The sequence below is a fragment of the Filobasidium floriforme genome (genome assembly GCF_021052385.1).
Source record: "Filobasidium floriforme strain CBS 6241 chromosome Unknown HD553scaffold_18, whole genome shotgun sequence".
In the NCBI taxonomy this organism is placed as follows: Eukaryota; Fungi; Basidiomycota; class Tremellomycetes; order Filobasidiales; family Filobasidiaceae; genus Filobasidium; species Filobasidium floriforme.
Genome location: NW_025763639.1, coordinates 17,501 through 36,495, shown reverse-complemented (window position 1 = coordinate 36,495; position 18,995 = coordinate 17,501). Strand labels below are relative to the sequence as shown.

The following is an 18,995-nucleotide window of genomic DNA, read 5'->3' as shown; positions in this document are numbered from 1 at the left end:
GCTCACGGACGATATTTCGCGGGATTGTTCGGGGTTAGCCGAGTGCTGGGGGTGACACCTCATCATCGATCACATCCTGCATCATCTTCGAATCCGATCACGGCCCTATGGGAATACCCAACAGCCACATACGAAACACGCCGGTACCTATCCCACACTCGACTCAACTACTCCCGCCTCTCGTGGTGTTACAGGGATTCACCACAAGCTGAAACGTACAGATACAAGAGATACAAGAGACGTGATGGCGGACGAAAATCGACTCTTGGGCGTGGCCGTACTCGGCGTTGGGAGGATGGGGAGACGACACGCTCTCAACGTCAGTAGTAGTATTTCGAGGCCGCTTGCCTTCTCCTAGTCATGGCGATGTGCTGCACTGGTATACATGCCATACAGGAGTGATAATGCTGATTCCCTCATCGAATCCCGATTCCCATCTTGATCCACCGGGCATTGATATTGATACATGATAGACGGCCTTCTTCACACCCCGAGCGAGACTGGTAGCCGTATGTGATCCTATCGAAGCGTGCCTCCAGTGGGCCGAGGAGAACTTGCCAGCGAGCGTCCGGTCAGTGGTATTATCTCCTTATCTCCTTCTTGCCTCTCTGCGTGGATTTCTTACTCTCTTACTCCCTCTCTCTCTTCCTCTTTCTCTTTCTCTCTCTCTTTTTCGCTCACAATGCATCTCTTCTGCCACTCGCTGACCATCACATCACCTTGATTACCTTTACTTTGTTTTTCTTTATGTTTCACCACGTATCGAATCACCATCACCGTCAACAACAAACAACGAAGAACAGCCGCCAAACGGACTTTCAACAAATATTCGACGACCCGCAAGTACAGGCGGTCGTCATCGCGACCGAGACGTCGAGCCATGCGAGGCTGGCCGTGGAGGCTTTGAGGGCGGGGAAGGTGCGTCTTGCTTGGTCGTCCTCTCTGCTCGTTTTATCGTGCGAAACCACGTTCAAGTTTCTTGGATGACTGAATGCTGAAAATCCCACATTTCCATATCCATATCCGTATCCATATTCATACCCATACCACGCGATACGATACTACGATATACGATATTACGATACAGCACGTCCTCCTAGAAAAACCAATCTCCATCAATCCCCGCGATTCTGAACCCGTACTCGCCGCCGCCAAGGAGAATGAGGTTGAGGGGTTGAAATTGAAGTGTATGGTCGGGTTGAGTAGGCGGTGTGAGTCCTCTGTCTTCCTCTTCTCTTCTTTTTGATTTCATGGGGTCGGCTTTTGCCTGACACTGATACCAAGGTGTATTATATTGGAATTTGGCCTCGGTTCTTAACTTGCGGCTCGACCTTGACCTTGACCTCCACCTCGATCCCGGGCGACTGACTAGTCGACGAATCATATAAAGAGGTCAAGAGACAGATCGACGCGGGACTGTTAGGGACCCCTTATCTGATCAAGTCGGCTACGAACGACATGTACGATCCGTCCGGTGAGTCCAGTGTCTCTCGTTCCGCCCTCTGTTCCCAGCCGTATCGTATCCTACAGCGAATAAGCGTAAGGATGGGGACCTGTCGATCGGAAGCTGAGCCGATGGTATATCATTGTTATATGTTGGACTTTACCTTGCAGGCTTCTTTGTCAAATTCTCCGAAGCTTCCGGCGGGTTGATAGTGGATTGTGGGATTCACGATATCGACATGGCCAGGTGGTTGTTCGGCCTCACCACCGCCGTCACCACCTCCGATTGCGACGACGCTCCCCGAGTGAAGAGGGTCTTCTCCACAGGTCTCTCCGTCCGTCATCCCGAGCTCGCCAAGACGAACGATGCCGACAATGCCATCTGCGTCGTCGAGTTCACCGGTGGGAAAGTATTGGATTTCCACCTCAGTCGGACGGGGTTGCATGGGCATGATTGTTTAACCGAGGTCTTTGGGAGTGAGAGAAAGGTCATCGTCAACGGGGTGAGTGTGGGCGCGTAAAAGAAGATGAATCGGTGTAGGGTCCGGCTGATGGGATTGACGTCAACCTCGGCAGAACCCGACGATCAACAGGGTCGAGATCCGTGATCAACACGGCGTCCGGACCGAATCTACGTGAGTACAACCCCTTGTCTTCCATTTCCTTGTCGCCAGAATCTCGTAGAGCTAGGGGCTGATCTCGGATCTCGGGGGCTGTTGGAGAATAGTCCGACGTACTACGAGCGCTTCCGCGAGGCTTTCGTCACCGAGGTGAACGAATTCGTGGCTTGTTGTTTGGACGATACCGGTTAGTCCGCCTTTCATTCGGACCAAGCCCGTCGCGAGAAGAATCGTGCGCTCATCTCATCTCGTCGGCTGTCATATTCGCTCAGTCGTTCCGGTCTCTCTGGACGACGCCGTCCAGGCGGGCAAGATCGCCGATGCGTTGACTCACGCGTTCAGGACCGGGAAACAGGTCTTGTTCGGGGACGACGGGGAGGCGATCTACGAGTGATACATCTAGAGCTATAGGAAGGAAGCGATATGAAAATGGAATCGGAGACGGCAGGCGGAATGTAAATAGTCGTTTGGGTAGATCGTGGTACAGCGGCGCTGGAACGGATGGCACGCGCGTAATCGACACGTGGCGTTTTGCATTTTCTGTCGGTAGGGTGGTGCAAACTTGTAGCATATGACGATTCATCTTTCTTATCATCAAAGTCATGAAGTCAAGGCCGACGATTCCTCTCTCCCGAACAAGTTCATGTCGAGCCCCATCGGGGCTGTGTTCAAACCTACTCTAAACGGGTAACCTCAAGTTCCGGACGATTCACATTCTCTCTTAGCCACAAGCACGGATGGGTAAAACAGCGCTTTCCGTGAACAGTCGCATCGACAAAGCCAAAGTTACGACCGGTTTACAAGAGCTTCAACCCCGTCTTTAGACAAGTGCAAGAAGCGATGGAGAGGAACATGCAAATCGTACTGCATGAAATCGACATGAAGGACGCTTACCAACATGTCGTTCAGCCTTCCTGGCGCAACACAAAACACACACTTTTCTCCCATCTATTCTCGCTTGGGCCATCGGCCGAGTGACATGGCCTATCCCCAACGCATCTCTGCTTTCACCGAGGTGCATGATATTAAGGGAGGTATCTTCAACAAAAGAGGTATGCTGAACAAAAGAAGTATCTTGGATAAAGGACGTCGCCTGCATGAAGGGTATCAGTTTTCACCATAAGGTGAATGTAATGAGCGTAACGAAGTTGGGTCGAGTGTATATACACGGAAATTGGGAGGGCTTCTGACCATACCGTGTCTCAACAGCTGCAGAATCATTACTGCCTTTGCAACCGAACCATCATCTCGACCAATACACTTCAGAGAAGAGCCATGTCTTCCAAAGATACCGCCTCCGGTCTCTCGGGTCAATCGTTCGCTCCTTCGGTATACGTCACAACGGCGTCTGGCACCCACAACCAGCCGACTGTGGACTCTGAAATCACCAGGGAGAACGTGAGCGACATGCCTCTGATTCCAGCTCCCAAAGACGTCTGGGCGCTGCCTGCCGTGCAATTAAGTGATTTCGGAGATCATGTCAGAATCCACAACAGTCAGCGATGTTTGTCTTGTGGAGAACCAGGTGAACCAGTCGTCTTTACGAGGGACACATTCGCCTTGGTACTGTTCAAAGATGGAGACACTTGGCTTCGACCGCATGTTCCCCAGCGCGAAACGGAGGAGGATGCAGAAACAGCTCTCCAGGACTCATTGAAAGGATATCTTTGTCACTTTCATATGAGCGTCTTTGAAGCTACCGACGCAGAGCGACTCGTTGAAAAGGGCGTCTCAGTCAAGCTCAAATTTGGCGACCTCTATATCCTTTTCGTACCAGTGGAGGGCGACGATATATACTTTGAGGACACCGAGACCCATGGCGAGCACGAGCTTACGGGGGGGAGCGAGCAGGAGATCACCGGCATTATATCGAGTCAAACGGATCAGCTGGCGGAAATCCAGTCGACGGAAGAGGCGTCGACTTATCAAGGCGCAGGACACTGGAGAGAGCTCAAAGCTATCACCCATGACGTTGGCCCCTACGACAAGTTGAGATGCACACTCTGCAGCGAGCCGGGATACCGCTTTAATCCTGCTGGACGTCCGCCCAAGCTCGTTTCTTTGCTCTACAATGACGAGACAAAGACATGGATGAGGCCTTACATGTCCGCAGCAGCAGGCTTCTCTGAGATGATTTCTCCGGATGTCAAATGTTGTGGCAAAGATCATCGGGCCAAGTTGGAAAGCCTAGTCAAGGCGACTCGCGGATACGGAGGCTTTGAGCACGTGAAAAGGTCCTTGCCTCATGCAAGCATAGGCGGTTTGACTGTCCATCTCATGACCTGGGAGAGCGTGCACAGTACAGTAGCGACTGCCTCCAGAGGATCCAGACAGGAACAGGATGACAATACTGACGGATCGTCTTATTCCCATAGCTGTGTATACACAATTTGACCCATGTTATGTCATAGACCATAGACACTGTACTTTTTCATACGTGCCATTATGACCGCAGGCCTTGATCTCTTTGAGACGAGACATCAAGCGAGCTCTGGCGACCTTAATTTGGGCCTCGGTTTTAAAGTCGCTACTGTAGATTCATTTCATCTGTATGGGCTTACCGCGACGAAAAAGACGGAAGCCCCTGGACATCAAATTCTCCGATCTCTCTAACCAGCCGCTCAATTTCTCGCTCATCGTGGTCAGCTCAACTTTCCAGCAGCGCCTTGGGATGGACGATTGGTATCAACCCATGATGATGGCACCGGCAGTAAGTGTGCAGACAAGCATGCTTAGCCAGTCATTTACCTATCTTTCGATCTTTCCCTCTCCTCTTCCTTGCGAGTGCAGATTAAAGTCTGTGATAGGCACATCTCGCTCCCTTCGAAGAGGCCTTCAATCCTGTGGTGCGGGAAGCAACAAATTGTGGTCGTCAGATTTTGCCCTTTTGATGAGGCAGACATACTCGGGTTCTGTGAAAGCAATCAGAGGTATTTTGCAAAGTTCCAAGTCTTACATTGGTTCCAAAGACAACAAAAGCCTAAAATCCAGGACATGTAGACTCTGTACTGCACAAAGTCTAGATGATGCTGAAGCGCTTCGAGTCTTCTGACGAGTGCAGAATTCCAACTTGGTGAATGAGAGGGCAGGGTTGGGAAGTAAACCTCTGAATTGAACATTATTTGCCTATCCCTTGCCAGCTTCTTCATTTCCAGACACAAAAGACTGGGTGGTGAATATACAGCTTACCTACCAATCACAATTATCATTGGCTACATGGTTCTGCATCATAAATAATGTCAGGCTGTGCGCGACGCGCGACAGGGACATTACAGATGGGAGGAGTGATGATCACACACACATCTATCACCACCTCACCCAGGTGATAGATACACACCACCATCATCACCACCACCACTCTCAGTGCAGGATCTGTCAGCTGGAGTGTCTGAGAAGTACCCTGAGGCACTTGGGGCGCTTTCCGACGAGACCCGGCCTTCGAACGACACCGGACGACTTCGACTCGACTTTCGCCTTTCGACTTTCTCTCTCGACGACCACGGCGGTTTTGACACGACAACGACACTACGACCGGCAACGACATTTCACTACCCATCTCATATTTCCCCCCCCCCCCTGGCACCAGCCACAGCGTCTTCCAGGACTACACAACCTCACGAACGGCTCACCGGCCCAGAAAAAAACCTGATCCCCCCCTCGCCCCCCTCCTTTTCTCGATCAACGACACACGGCTCGCGGGCCAGTTTGTTGTAGTGAAAAACTGCGCGCGTCACGTGACGAGGGAACTTTTTGCCAGCAATGCGAAGTCCCCTCGCCTTCCGGCCTAGAGGAGATGCCCTACATCGATCTCTACACCACCGGCTGAACACGGCCGACGTACCGCAAGGCATTCACGCATTACCTCTCTGCGACGACTCCTCATACCTCAGAAGTTGCCACGATCTCCCCACGACTTCCCACATCTGCCTACCTACCGTACGAGACACCCTGCCATGGGTCGACCTGCGGGCTCGAAGAACAAGGAGAAGTTGGACGAGAACGGGATTCCGATTCCCAAGAAGAAGAAGACGAAGGTAGTAGAGACGGGTAATGACGACGACAGGCGGAGGATTCGATCCCAGGCGGGCTCGAGGGCTGGAGGATCGGTTGTCGGAGGGGCGGCTTGCCCTGACGATCAGCAAGGAAAGGACGGAGTGCGAGGCGAGCATGAGGCCGACAAGGGTGGGGAGAAGCCGAGCGACGAGGACGGGGATGGGGATGAAAGTGAGGAGGGGGGTGACGACGATGAGGACGATGATGAGGGGGCACGAGCGACACGCTCGGCTCACGCTGGGGGTTCGATGGCACGTCGAGCTCTAACATCTGAAGGGAAGGGGAAGCAGAGGCCGGTCGTCCAGGACGACGACAGGTCCCAAAAGGGGGTTGGCAGGGATCGTGGGAGGACCCTCACCAGGTCCCCGCAACCGGAGCGGCCCGCTAGGGCGAACCCTAGGCCACCTAGCAGGACGAAGTCCCACAACTCTGGGAAGTCGGGGAAGTCGAGGAAGGAGGACGGCGACAACCGCTACTACGAATCCGATGGCGAGTCCAGAACCAGCCGGCTCGACAAGGTCGAGGACCAAATCTCCCAGGTCCTCGGGCTCCTCAAGAATATCCAAGCCGGACAAGCCGAGGGTTCCGGGCAGAAGAGGAAGAGGGTGGTCGAAGACGACGATCTCGACCTTGATGACCCGATGGATCAGTGGAATGGTGAGTCTAGGAAACAGGTTGGGTCTGTGATTCCGGAATCCCTGGTCGTGCAGTTCGGATTCATGGACGAGGAGGTCTTGAACGACGCCATCGACGGGAAACTAGCCCCGGAGGACCTCTGGAAATGCCGGATCTGTGATCTTTGCCCAAGCTCAAAGTATCACCTCCATCCGGTTCAGAACCTCCTTCCAGTTGTCTTGTTCGCCAGCATTTGGCATGTCGCCGCACCGTGGTTTGGCCACAAACATTCCAAGCAAGCGTGTTCGAGCGCATATCCTTGCGTCCCGCATTTTCCGCTCCTTTGCCATTTGGGGCAGTAGGAGGATTTAGGCCTTGTTGGCTTCAATCCTCCCGATCCACTAGCCACTGTAGTCTTAGTCTTTGCCGGCCCAGCTATTCCCATGCCGCGAAGTTCCAAATACTTAATCCGCATGTTTGCCCACTGCCCACTCGGTTTGTAGAACTTGTTCAGATCGAACAACCCCGACATTCTCTGGCAGACCCACTCGCACACAAACGTCAGCACCGATGCCTGTTAGACGTCGAGAAGGCTCCAGGGAAGACCAGCTCAATGTATACCTGTGAGGACATATCCGGGAGTAATGTAGAACGTAGGGCTAGGGTATATAGATGTAATAACAGATGAAAGACTATATACTACAATGAGAATAGAAAGTGATCATGTTATAGCCATCACGTGACACATCACTACTCCCGCGAGAGGCCCCCTCGGAGGTCCCTTTGGAGACACCTCTCGACATCCCCACAGGGGTCTACTTTTACATCTCCCGTAGGTGCTTATTATAATAGGCTCATTGTATGTATATACTTCATTTGTTATCACACCATTACCCTTAGACCCAGCCCCGTGTAGACTGTTAGTCCTTCCCCCTCATAGCTACCGCCGACCCGTAAAGATTATCGAAGATCTTACCAAGCAGTTTGACTGGGTGGAAGACGACATCTTCGACCTCGCGGCCGAGTTCAAGTTCCCGCCAGAAGACTTAGTGGTGTTGGTCAATGACGAGTTTGGATGGGGAACAGAGACCGTCAACATAGAGGAGGGTTTCTTTTGGATGAATGAGCGGGAAGATATAGTCACGAGGCCAAAGGCAAGGGGGACCTTGCTCAAACAGAAGAAGCTCAAATTCCCCATGAAAGGAATTCCCACCCCTCAAGTCTTTGTTGTGGCTTTTGGCAACCTCATTGTACTTTGCACCGCCAGTCTCCAGGATCATTTGGAGATACGGGAAACGATCCGGGGTAAAAATAGGTTCTTGAAGCATATATTTGGACTATCGTAACGGTATACCTGGGCCTGGCAGGGGTCCCCCTGGACAGGCTGACGAGACGCAGGAATGAGGCAAGGTTTTGGGTAGACATCTAAATGTTATAACGGATGTAGAGCTATTACAGGACTAGTTCTACATCAAAACGATAATACCGAACAGTATCCCCCCGGGGGACGAATGCGGGAGTCGCATACGGCGCATCCAATGCGTTGTGGGCCAATAAATCCTGTCACCACAGCGTCACGTGACACCTATAACAGAGGAAGAGAGGACTGGGGAATCATCTGGATTGGGAGGAGGAAGACAGATTGACGGTCTTGACGTGGTTCCTGAAGAGGACAGTCCAAACTCCGACCATGGCACGGAGATGGAGGACATGTGGCAGGACATTGGTGAGGTCGACAACGCTGTCAATGGCATGCGGAGCGACTTTGCCGATTCAAGGAGCTGCTCATGAAGTATTTTGGGAACGGGAACAAGGCCCAGCCAGACAAGGCTGGAATCCCAGACGCTGACAAGGTGGTACCAGTTGCGTTCGGAGGTGAGTTCCCGCACAATATCCGGGCTCAGTTCAAGTGGGTTGACAAGGTGGCCTGGGAGGCCATCACGACCTTCACCATGAAGCCAGAACACCTCCTCAACCTCATCCCTTGGATATCTCCTTGACCTCACCCCCCAGGAACCCTCATTCTACCAGCCATCCAACAAGAAGACCCTGGGAGTGGTTCAGATGACCAAGGACAGGATGCTCATGTTTGAGGCAGAAGAGAACAAGGACAAGGAAGCGTTCAAGCGACTGCGCCGAGGTATCCCCGACAAAGTGACGTTCTTGACTGCGTGGTTGAGTCTCATCACAATAGTTCACCCACTTCTCCCACCAAATGGAGGCAGTCAGGGCGCTGGCAAAGTTTGCCTACAACCTCATCGAACTGTCTCGGTCCTACAATTTCGAATTGGTGCTCTACTACTACGCCGAGTACACAAGCACAGTGTTCAAAGGAAGGTGAGATGCAATAAGGCGGTACGAATCGGCCAGCGCAAAATCCCCCAAGTCCGGCTTTTAAGACACAAGCAGATGAACATGGCAGCGATAACAAAGAACGCGACTGCAGGACCATTGACCGAGACGCCAAAGGCGTACGATTGCCCGCTGGAGACTGTCTGCAAGAACACAATCGAGGAAATTGGAGGGTCCCAACAATTCAGGGAAGTGCGTACTCAGGCCATATGATATCGTGCGCTCATTTGGTGTCTTGCGTTGAGTTCCGCTGCTGCACTCCCTCACACCTGAAACGCAGATCGTCGGCGACGGAGCCAACTCGAATCCACGCGCGAGATATGCAAAAGTCAATCGCCTTAGCAATCAGGATTCACTGCAGAAGCGTTATCGTGTTGATCTATCGATGTTCGCGGGTCATCGGCTCCGAACTACTACATCAAGCCATTCCAGCCATCGAGGCACGTCGTAAGTTGCCTTGATCAACTCGATCTTTGCCGCCCGGCAGTCGATATCAAGCCCTTCTGGCGATGACGGCCTGATCTCAAATCGGATGTCAAAGTCGACGTCAGAGGCTCCAGCGATCAGAGGCGTGATTGTGACAACGGCCATTTGTAAGGTCGGACTTTTAGGCTGAGCCGGCAAGGCAAAGCTCAGTTGTAAGGATCCGGTCGTGCGTTGGACAGTCACCGACAACTCGGTAGTCGGCAGCGTTTCCCCTGCGAGCACAGGCAAAACGCAAACGCAAGAACCTGATCAGCTATGAATGTAAGTATGTGAGGAACATGGCTTGGCATACCAGACATCAGAAGCTCAAGGTCTGCATCGAGGGCTTTTTCACCTCCATCTATAACAGTAGATGCCGGTTGATTAGATCGCATTGAAGGCTTGAAGCAAGAGGTGTACAGTCGGTTCAGCCATAACGCTCGTTGCAAGGCCTGTCATAAGGAAACGAAATTAGTACAGCCGATGCAACGACGGCTGACGCTATATGATAACACTGACCTGTCTGATCGGCGCAACCTCTGCGACCGCTGAAGAAGCCCGGGGTAAGGCAAACCTAGACACCTTGAATCCAGGTATACCGCCCCTCATGTTGACGTATCGCTGAGTTCGACGGTCCGAGCGGGTAGGCCGGTGCGAAAACTCGATTTGATTTGGCGATTTCAGCTCGGTCTGGAAGAACAGGCGATGAGAACGGGAATTATTCGAAAAACATTCGAGATGGAGCACAGCTGGAAGAAGACTCACAACAAGCAGCTCGGCGATATCAGTTCCACCCCTGCCGGCAGATGCACTCTGCGGTAGATCCACAGCTCCGGTTGAGTCGGAAAAGAGATCTTGTCCCACCACAATCTCTTCGTCGATCTCCAACATCCACCCGCTAGAATCTAGTCGACTTGCGTCTTGTCTGGGCTGATCGACCTCCATCCCTTGAACGTCGTCGGCCTGATTCTTCTTGACATATTGAGACAGGGCTACCGGTCCGTGAGATTTCGGAAGAGGTTGCAAGGAGCAGGTCGGGCTAGGCATGGATTCCGCTGAAAACAGGCGAAATTGCGGAAAGACGCTCCGTAGCTTCGGCCGGTGTACATTACCCGGTAGGGACACCGACGTTTCGCTACCAAGCCCCGGTGATAAGCGATCGCAACACCACAAAAGGCCTTTGCATTTCACAGGAAGGGTAGACTCACTCGACCATCCGCCCAACCTCTTCAGCCTCGACGAACCAATTCCTCTCCCCATCCAGTTCTTCCACTGTCAAAGGCCGGGGCGTCGCAGGCTCTGTCGATGTCGATGTCGATGTCGCCTGGAATTCTACCTTTTTCATCCGTTTATCCAGCAAGGCGATCTGAGCGACGTTCTCCCCAAAGGCGATGATCACGCGTTCTGCTTGCAAAGCGAGGGATTCGGTCTCTTCGGCAAAGGGGATCGAGAGGACCGAGTCGTCATCCTCCCCCTCCTCGTCGTTGATGTCATTGTTGTTCAGGGAAAGCTGTTCCAGCTGGTACGTATTGACGATCCCGATGTACCGAGCGAGGTAGGACGACAAGACCTCGCTCATCCGGGGCAAGACGATGGGTTCTGGGGGGACCTCGTTCCCTCCGAGAGGGACGTAGGATACTTCGCACTTCGTCACCTGCCAGCCGTCTTCCTCCAACTTATACCGTCCTGTCATCGATGAAGAATCCGACCGCAGAGCCTGGACCTCGACCTCCCACTTCGGATGCCGAATATCCATATCGACGGCCATCCGCTCCCCGCCAAAACTGAGCGTATCTATCCGGACGTTACCCGGTTGATCGATCGCGTTCCCCAGATCGGGATCTTCGTTGTTCAAATAGACGTCCAAGGGGATGGATACGGCGATCGCTTGCAGGCGTTCGGTCGGGCTGAGGAGGGTTTGAGGGTGTACGAATGGGGTTCGGGTTCCACGATGGGGAGGTGTAGCGAGTTGGGAGAGGTGGCCTAGGGAGGAGGTGGTAGTTAAGAGCAGGGAATCGTGTTTACACCTAATTTAGAAGTTGCTGAACGAGGGTTATTATTGATCGGTTTCAATCATCGGCATTTCTGGAGTAGACCCGGTCGAGGGGGGTATGGGAGGAAAGACGGGCGAAGACTCACCAGTCCATCATCGACCTAGCCACTCCCGTTTTCCGTCTATCCAACTCGGAATCCAAATCCCTCGACACTTGTCCAGTCCCGTCCGACTGAAAGAATTGCGAATCGACAACATCCTTTTCGGCCGTCCAGGACGATCGGAAGTTTTCTAGCGAAGAACGCAAGGTCCGGACTTTGCCGAGCAGGTCTTTTTGTTGCAGAGCGATATCGCTTGAGTGGGATGAGTAGGGGTGGAGGTGGGCGGATGAGGAGGAAGGGAAGGTTGATTGGAGAGAGCCTAGGACCGAATGGAGCGATGAGAGTACGGAATGTGAGGACGGTTCCGTTTGACCTTGCATTTCGAGGTCGGCCGAGCGTTGGTAGCTAGATGTTCAGAGCCACCAGATTATAGCATCAACATCAGCGAAACTCGGTGCCGGAATTCCGATTCCCCTCCTTTGTCTTCTCGATCTACTCTACTCCATGACGCCCTTACCGCACGCTCTGCTCCGCCCTCAGACTCGCCTTCAAGTTCCTCATCAGGCCTCTCCCCGCCAAAAGGTTCGCCCGGAAACGTATACGATTATATTCGCCGGAAACGAACCCTCGACGGACCAGCCGTTACACTGGATCTCGCCCCCCAGAATCCTCAAAAGAATCTGGGAGCGAGACGGGTGTCCTTGTCCCGATGTGCTGGGGTTTAAATCCGCACACCGACTCGATTAGAGAGAGAGGTTTACCAGTTTTATCCATCATCGGGCGGGGTAGCGTGTTGCGTGTTGCGTGTAGGTTGGAAACGAGAGGGATGGATTCGGAAAGCGAGACCGCTTACCTGTGGCTTCAGAAGAGACTTTACACAGCTTTTAAGGAGGTAGAGCGGTTGATGACAGTAGTATCAAGACCCCCCAGATTCGATGTGAATGTTGAGATTTAAGAAAGATTCAAGCTCGAGGTCGATGTGTCGATGGTCGTCATTCTGCCCTGGGAAAATCGAATATTCGTTATCTTCCCGCGCCCACAGTTCGGCACAATCGTCGACCGAGAGACCATGCCAGGGCATCGCATCGACGTCGATCACATTTCAACCTCACACTCGAGCCAAATCCACGTCGTTGTCACTGCTTCACTAGTCACACCTCGTTCACGCCTTTCGATCAAAGTCGGAGAAATGGCCGCCATCACTCCCGTCGCCGATCCGGCGCCTGCGGCCGGAGGCCAGAACGGCGAAGAGACGTAAGTACCGAGCTCGTATCCAGGTAAAGCACGTTCGATCGCTCATCTTGGAACGCAAATCTCGTCTCCTGAACTTGGATTATATTGCAGGACGATGAAGAAGGCCCTCAAGTATATCATGATCTTTATGGCTTCTCAGAGTCGTGAGTGACTGTCCCCTTACTCCGGCTAGCGTGATTGGAAACGAGCACGGACCTGTTCTGATTTATGATTCTTACATCCGCATGGCGGCAGTGATCTCGATCCTCTCGTCACAGGCAAGCACCCCTGCTACGCTCCGATAGACTTCACACCTGGCTGATCTAGAATGGATTCATGCTTCGCAGTTCGGAAAGACCGCCTCGAAATTCGTCCCCGACGCTCAAAGCGCCGACACCCACAGTCAAGCGTCAACAGCCGTCCCTACAGGCCCTCTCACCCCGGAAACCCGTTACCCACCCATCTGGCCGATCGGGACCGTCTTTTCCATGCTCATCTATACATCGGTGGACGAAGTACCTGCAATCGACTTTGAGACGCAAGCTCCGTTGGTCGTCTTCAATAATATCACGTATGGGGATTGGAAGGCACATAGGGAGGCCGAGGTTTTGGTCGATTTGCCGGGGTCGGTACAGAACAACGGGTCGTTTTATGGGCATATTTATCTGGTGGACGAGACTTTTGTGGAGGGGGGCGAGTTGGCAAAGCCGGAGTTTGGGGGAGGTGGAGGGCACGTCGTAAGGCATACGAAGCAGTTGGCTAGGTATTACGAGCCTGCCAAGGTCAAGAAGGCCAAGAAGCTCATCGGGTCCAAGTCGAATTTAAACTCGGACGCGGGGGCGGGGAAAGAAGAGGAACAAGAAGAGGAAAAGGTGGACGGCGTCGTTGGACCTCGGATCGTCTCGCACTGGGCGACCAACCTCACCCTGACGATCATCACCGACATCGGACCCGCCCAAAACAACCCGATCTTGGAACCTTACATGGTCATCTCCGAGGACAACCGTTATTACCCGATCATCTACCCCAACGACTTTTGGTTATTAAAAGACTCTCAGTTCCCCATCAACAACACCACCCCGAGGGTCCCCCTGAAGATTACCTATGATCCGATCAGTTTCATGAAGTTCAACCTGTACGCGTCGATGACGAGTAATTGGGAAAAGGAACAGGCCAACCCGAACCCGAACCCGCTCGCTGGGCCGGGGATCGACCCGGATGAGATCAAGAGGTTGTTGCTCTCGGCCAATCCGTATTGGGCGGCGGCGACGGCGATCTTGAGCGTCTTGCATATGTTGTGAGTCGGGGTTTCGTCGCGAAAAAAAAGCGGTGGGGGTGTGCTGGAAAAAAAAAACTGACTTTTGTGTTGAGTGCGCAGGTTCGAGTTCCTCGCTTTCAAGTCGGATGTCGGACATTGGAGGAAGACGGACAAGAATCTGGTCGGGGTGTCATTGAGGTCGATCATCACGAATGTCGTCACCCAGGTGCGAGTCCGGCTCGGGTCGATGCGATACAGTTTTGCAGTTCCTGATGCATCCGAGTTTTGGAATGACAGGTCATCATCCTGCTTTACTTGCTCGACAGCGGGGAACAGACGTCAAAGATGATCCTCTTGACCAACGGAATGTGAGCACCCCACACTCTTCCCACAACCCATGCCGGTCGAGCTCAGATCTGACCCTTTTCGACGTTCAGGGGCATCCTGGTCGAAGTATGGAAGATCACCAAGGTCATCAACTTCAAGTACCACCCTCCCGCCCCCGGACAGACTTTCCCGAGCTTTACGTTCGAGGACAAGAAGGAGCTCAGCGAGGATGAGAAGCGGACGAGGGAGTATGACGCGTTGGCGTTCAGGATTGTAGGGACCGTGGCGGTTCCGGTCTTGATGGCTTATGCGGCTTATTCTCGTGAGTCGCGACGGGGTTGGGGGGGAGGGGGTTGGTTGTTGGATAACTGGAGAGGCTGATTGTGGTGGTCTTGCGTTCTGTTTTTTCCTTTTTTAGTTCAAACTCAGTAAGTTCGGCTCGGACCTGCCGGAGATGACTAGACGATGGAGACTGAGACGTATTCCCTTTTTTTCTTCTGTGCTGCAGTGAATACAAGGGGTGGTATTCGTTCATCGTCACCACCTTGGCCGAGGCCGTCTATATGTAAGCCACCGCCCCCAATCGCGAACACGCCGCTGGCAAACGATCCTGACAAGCGGATCGATCGTCTTTGCTTGCTATAGGTTCGGATTCGCTCAACTCGTTCCTCAGCTGATCATCAACTACAAGTTGAAATCGGTAGCGCATCTGCCGTGAGTACTCCGGTCGGCTCAAGGATATTCTCATTTTCGAGTCGACTGACATTCGGACGGGTTCTTTCGCGGGGACGAGCAGTATGAAGGCGTTCTTTTACAAGACGTTGACGACGGTCATCGACGATTTCGGATCGATGATCATCCCTATGCCTTGGCGTAAGTCCGGATGGTTTGGGTCTGGTCGGTCTCGCTTGAGAGAAAGAAGCTGATGTGGCTTTTTCTTTTGGACAGTGCATCGTCTGGCTTGTTTCCGTGACGACGCCGTCTTCGGTACGTCGAAGTCATATTCCATACAAGTTTCTACAATGCTTTTGCCGACTAATTTTCTTCCTTGAACTCTTCCAGTGGTCCTGCTATACCAACGCTGGATCTACCGGGTCGACTATAGCCGAGCTAACGAGTACGGGCAGGTTATGGAGGTGCCCCATATGGACCCGCACGAGGGGACCGCGGGCAAGGTAGCGGCCGACGTTCCGGGGGTGAAGAAGAGCGGAGTCGAAGGTAAGGCAGGGCAGGTGCAAAAAGGGAAGAAGGGGAACAAGAAGACGCAGTAGGCCAGCATGTAACACCAAACCTCGAGGTATCGTGTAATCTATCAAGTTACCGAGGATAGAATGAACCGTGTTTGTTGACAATGTCGGGTTATGTGCGCGTCGATCTTTCCCGATCTCGATCAGCCACTTCTCTTTCGGTGAATCACCTCCGGGAAGCGAGCGAGGACCATAACAAACCTCTTCGTCTTTACGAGTTCCGGATAGAAGCGATATCGATGGTCTTCGTGCTCTAGCAAGACTCGAATAGACGTTCAACTTCGATAGTATGATGCGAATTATATATAGTCGACGCCGGTGAGACCGCCCCACCCACATACAGGCTTCCCTCGCGATCGGCAGGACGGACTACGAACAAGTTAACGGACCTACCGGAATAGGGCGGCGCTCGATGGATGGTCTTCCGTAAGTCTTCCGCCAGAAAAATTTGGCAGGAAGCTCCTGAACCTCGTTTGTGCGTTCGTTCGTGATTTCCGCCTTCCCACAGATGGTCGAGACGGAATGCACAGGCGGGCTCCAGGTGACTGGATTTGACAGACGGGAGGATGCTACAGATAAACGATTCGACAATCATGGGTTCCCTCGATCTCGTAGAGTACCAAGCGGGATGCAGAAGACAGTGGTCAGGAAAAATGGGAATTCGCCGAAAGCAGCACGTCCCATGACGGTCCTCCGATAACCCAAACCCATTGGGTCGCCGGCATCGTCGGTCTCGAATTTGGTACGTCTCGCTCGGAAGACCTTTTTGACTTGTCTAGCTCGGCCTAACTTCCCCGTGCCATCGTTCGATACATAGTGCGACTTGAAGAAATTCCAAACGAGCGATCGAGGATATCGCAAGTCCTCCCGTATTCGCTGCATTGTCGGGCATGTCTCGAGCTGGCCAGGAATCGAAATAGTCCCCCTCGACATGTCGTACACCGACCTACCCGCTCGATACCTCGAAAACATTGTCAACGATGAAATATGGACCCGAGACGATGGACGGTCGTATGAGACAAGCAGATCAACGAGTCGACTGCACCATTTCGTCTTAATCCATCGTTCGATACCCTCTCGACGAATATCTATTATCAAGCCCTAGGTCCATCGATCACCCTTCGGTAATGCCTGCATTACCCCCACACAGCCGGGCATTAATGTTGCGATCCTAATTGGATGCTTCGGAAGAAGGGTTTGAGCATGGGGACTTTCAATTAACATGTGAGTACTAATGCGATCAGCGTCCAAATCGTTTGCTAATTACAAAACACCCTTCGCAGCTCGCGACAAAACCCCATCGATTCCTTCGATAGTCTCGCCATCCCACCCTGGTATTAGTAAATCAAGCTCGAACGCTAGCCAAACATTAACACCCTCGCAAGAACGAACATCACGCGCGCGTAAAAATGATTTTATAAAAATGATTTTTACGGATTGATGATATTTGGGTCGCGTCGGACGTCAGCTAGGTTAACCGTATGGGGATTAGAAGACTGGCGTCAGCGTGCCTCCGCCCGTCGGTTTGCTAATCCCTGGTCGGCTCAGTTAGTATTACAGCGGTCTGTAGTAGCATAACGATAATGATAATGATAGTATTAATAATGTGAACCATGCGATTAAGTGTTAGTTAATAAGTCGATCTTTTATGACGGTGTCGTGGTGGTCTTCGTTGCTGTTGATCTGTTCACCCACGGTATCACGATTACTGATCTTTTGGGGAACGACTCAATGTGTGCTAATAAGTGAATGTTGGCGTGCTGTCGATTCGTTCAGTGGGCTATTCTAATCAAATTTGGGTTTTGGCTCGGGGCGGCGTCAGCTGCTTCTACGACGTTTATTGCGTCGAAGGTATTAATACTACCTTGTTTGTTATATTAGCAGGTCATTTTATTGATGACCTGCTGTGGGCTATCTATTATACGTTTGGGTTGGGCTATCTGTTTGGGTTGGGCTATTCAGGGTAAGGCGGCAGTTGAGATGCGAAACACTGATATGTGGTGACGATAGTTAGCCCTTGTAAGCTTGGGTGGGTAGTTGACATTACTGGTTTAACGTGCAATCATCTGTTCTTTTTAGTTAACAATGATCTACATTGCCGGGTTGCTACCATTTAAATGTGAAGGGGGCGCACTATCGAAATTATATTGATGAGGATCAATTCAACGCTCTGCTTGACCTTGATGTTTGGCGTGGGTTATCTATCAAGTTGTTGATCAAGGGGGATACTTTTAGGCTGGACCGTTTTGCTGCCATGTAGAGGCCAGGTGAATCTCAACGTGTGGTTGGGACTATCCTGACATGGTAGCAGAGCGGTTTTGGTCTCTTATCTGACAGAGCAGTCTTGTGCTGTGAAGTTGGATGGCTGGGTCTGAGGAGTGAATTGCCAGTGATGTGGCGATAGCTCCTCTGGCTTGGCCTTATGGATATGTATTACCCAGGGCCGGCTTGAAGGCCTTGTTAGTGACGAAATGCTTAGCTTTTTTGCCCAGGGCCTGAGAGCTGCTGCCTTAGGGAGAAATTTTAGACCGTCGTGAGACAGGTTAGTTTTACCCTACTGATGGAGTGTTACCGTAACAGTAATTGAGGGTAGTACGAGAGGAACTGCTCATTCAGTTAATTGGTATTTGCGCCTGTCCGATCGGGCAATGGCGCGAAGCTATCAACTGCTAGATTATGGCTGAACGCCTCTAAGTCAGAATCTGTACTGGAAACGGTGATGTTGGTCCCGCACATGTTAGATGTGTTTAAATAGAGCTTCGGCTTGTGAACCATAAATGTTGGCTTAGTAGTTTGGACGGAAAGGTCCTTGTTACTCGCTGATGAATTGAAATTGAGATATGGGCGGGGGTGAATCCTTTGTAGACGACTTAATGGGAACGGGGTGCTGTAAGCAGTAGAGTAGCCTTGTTGCTACGATCTGCTGAGGCTAAGCCCTTGTTCTAAAGATTTGTTCAACTTTGTTGAACTCTTCTCCCTTTCATGACTTTTTTGCCCAGGGCCGGCTCAGGCTTTTACTGGGTTGGACTTGCTTGATGGGATGAAGTGTTTGACTTGGTACTGTAGATGTGTATATGTAGTGATATGTATGTGTATATGTAGTGAGGTGTGTAAGTATGTGTTGATATGTATGTAGTTGTCTAAGTAGTTATGTAGGGTTGTAAGTAGGTCTAGACATGTTGGGAGGCATTAGCTTGAACTTTGCATATGGATGTAGGTTTGACATCCTTATGCAGGGGCCATGCTAATCTTCCCTGTATCATTCCAATTCCATTCATCACATTTCAT

The 18,995-nt window shown here is 52.0% G+C and overlaps 4 protein-coding genes across 4 annotated transcripts, besides 1 other annotated feature; 3 read left to right on the top strand and 1 right to left on the bottom strand.

Moving 5' to 3' along the window:
* The first annotated feature begins 72 nt into the window (after positions 1 to 72).
* On the top strand, positions 73 to 2,677 carry HD553DRAFT_315403 (uncharacterized protein). The gene is made up of 9 exons (XM_046180478.1): positions 73 to 319; positions 474 to 571; positions 804 to 918; positions 1,088 to 1,211; positions 1,373 to 1,474; positions 1,615 to 1,946; positions 2,020 to 2,078; positions 2,171 to 2,250; positions 2,336 to 2,677. The coding sequence occupies exons 1-9, from the start codon at positions 245 to 247 to the stop codon at positions 2,455 to 2,457; spliced, it is 1,107 nt and encodes a 368-aa protein (XP_046034620.1). The 5' UTR covers positions 73 to 244; the 3' UTR covers positions 2,458 to 2,677.
* Positions 2,678 to 3,338: 661 nt separating this feature from the next.
* Positions 3,339 to 9,072, top strand: HD553DRAFT_336417 (uncharacterized protein; the record flags this gene model as incomplete). Its single annotated transcript, XM_046182235.1, has 12 exons — positions 3,339 to 4,362; positions 4,519 to 4,595; positions 4,710 to 4,773; positions 5,204 to 5,309; positions 5,911 to 6,773; positions 6,827 to 6,908; positions 7,246 to 7,291; positions 7,715 to 8,036; positions 8,403 to 8,457; positions 8,546 to 8,606; positions 8,763 to 8,885; positions 8,926 to 9,072. The coding sequence occupies 12 exons, from the start codon at positions 3,339 to 3,341 to the stop codon at positions 9,070 to 9,072; spliced, it is 2,970 nt and encodes a 989-aa protein (XP_046034619.1).
* A 285-nt stretch (positions 9,073 to 9,357) lies between these two features.
* HD553DRAFT_79711 (uncharacterized protein) lies at positions 9,358 to 11,448 on the bottom strand. Its single transcript, XM_046184494.1, has 5 exons — positions 10,757 to 11,448; positions 10,314 to 10,683; positions 10,068 to 10,238; positions 9,862 to 10,000; positions 9,358 to 9,781 (listed from the first exon to the last, which is right to left on the bottom strand). Exons 1-5 carry the CDS (start codon positions 11,314 to 11,316, stop codon positions 9,480 to 9,482), a joined length of 1,542 nt encoding a protein of 513 aa, XP_046034618.1. The 5' UTR covers positions 11,317 to 11,448; the 3' UTR covers positions 9,358 to 9,479.
* A 1,316-nt stretch (positions 11,449 to 12,764) lies between these two features.
* Positions 12,765 to 15,856, top strand: HD553DRAFT_287039 (cleft lip and palate associated transmembrane protein). Its single transcript, XM_046178274.1, has 13 exons — positions 12,765 to 12,896; positions 12,987 to 13,039; positions 13,131 to 13,153; positions 13,223 to 14,172; positions 14,254 to 14,359; positions 14,431 to 14,501; positions 14,571 to 14,782; positions 14,879 to 14,888; positions 14,969 to 15,025; positions 15,106 to 15,174; positions 15,257 to 15,333; positions 15,409 to 15,447; positions 15,523 to 15,856. The coding sequence occupies exons 1-13, from the start codon at positions 12,832 to 12,834 to the stop codon at positions 15,729 to 15,731; spliced, it is 1,941 nt and encodes a 646-aa protein (XP_046034617.1). The 5' UTR covers positions 12,765 to 12,831; the 3' UTR covers positions 15,732 to 15,856.
* A 2,467-nt stretch (positions 15,857 to 18,323) lies between these two features.
* Positions 18,324 to 18,482: a sequence feature (Protein overlapping with rRNA (HD553DRAFT_315395, KAH8081364.1) was converted to a misc_feature.).
* Positions 18,483 to 18,995: the final 513 nt, after the last annotated feature.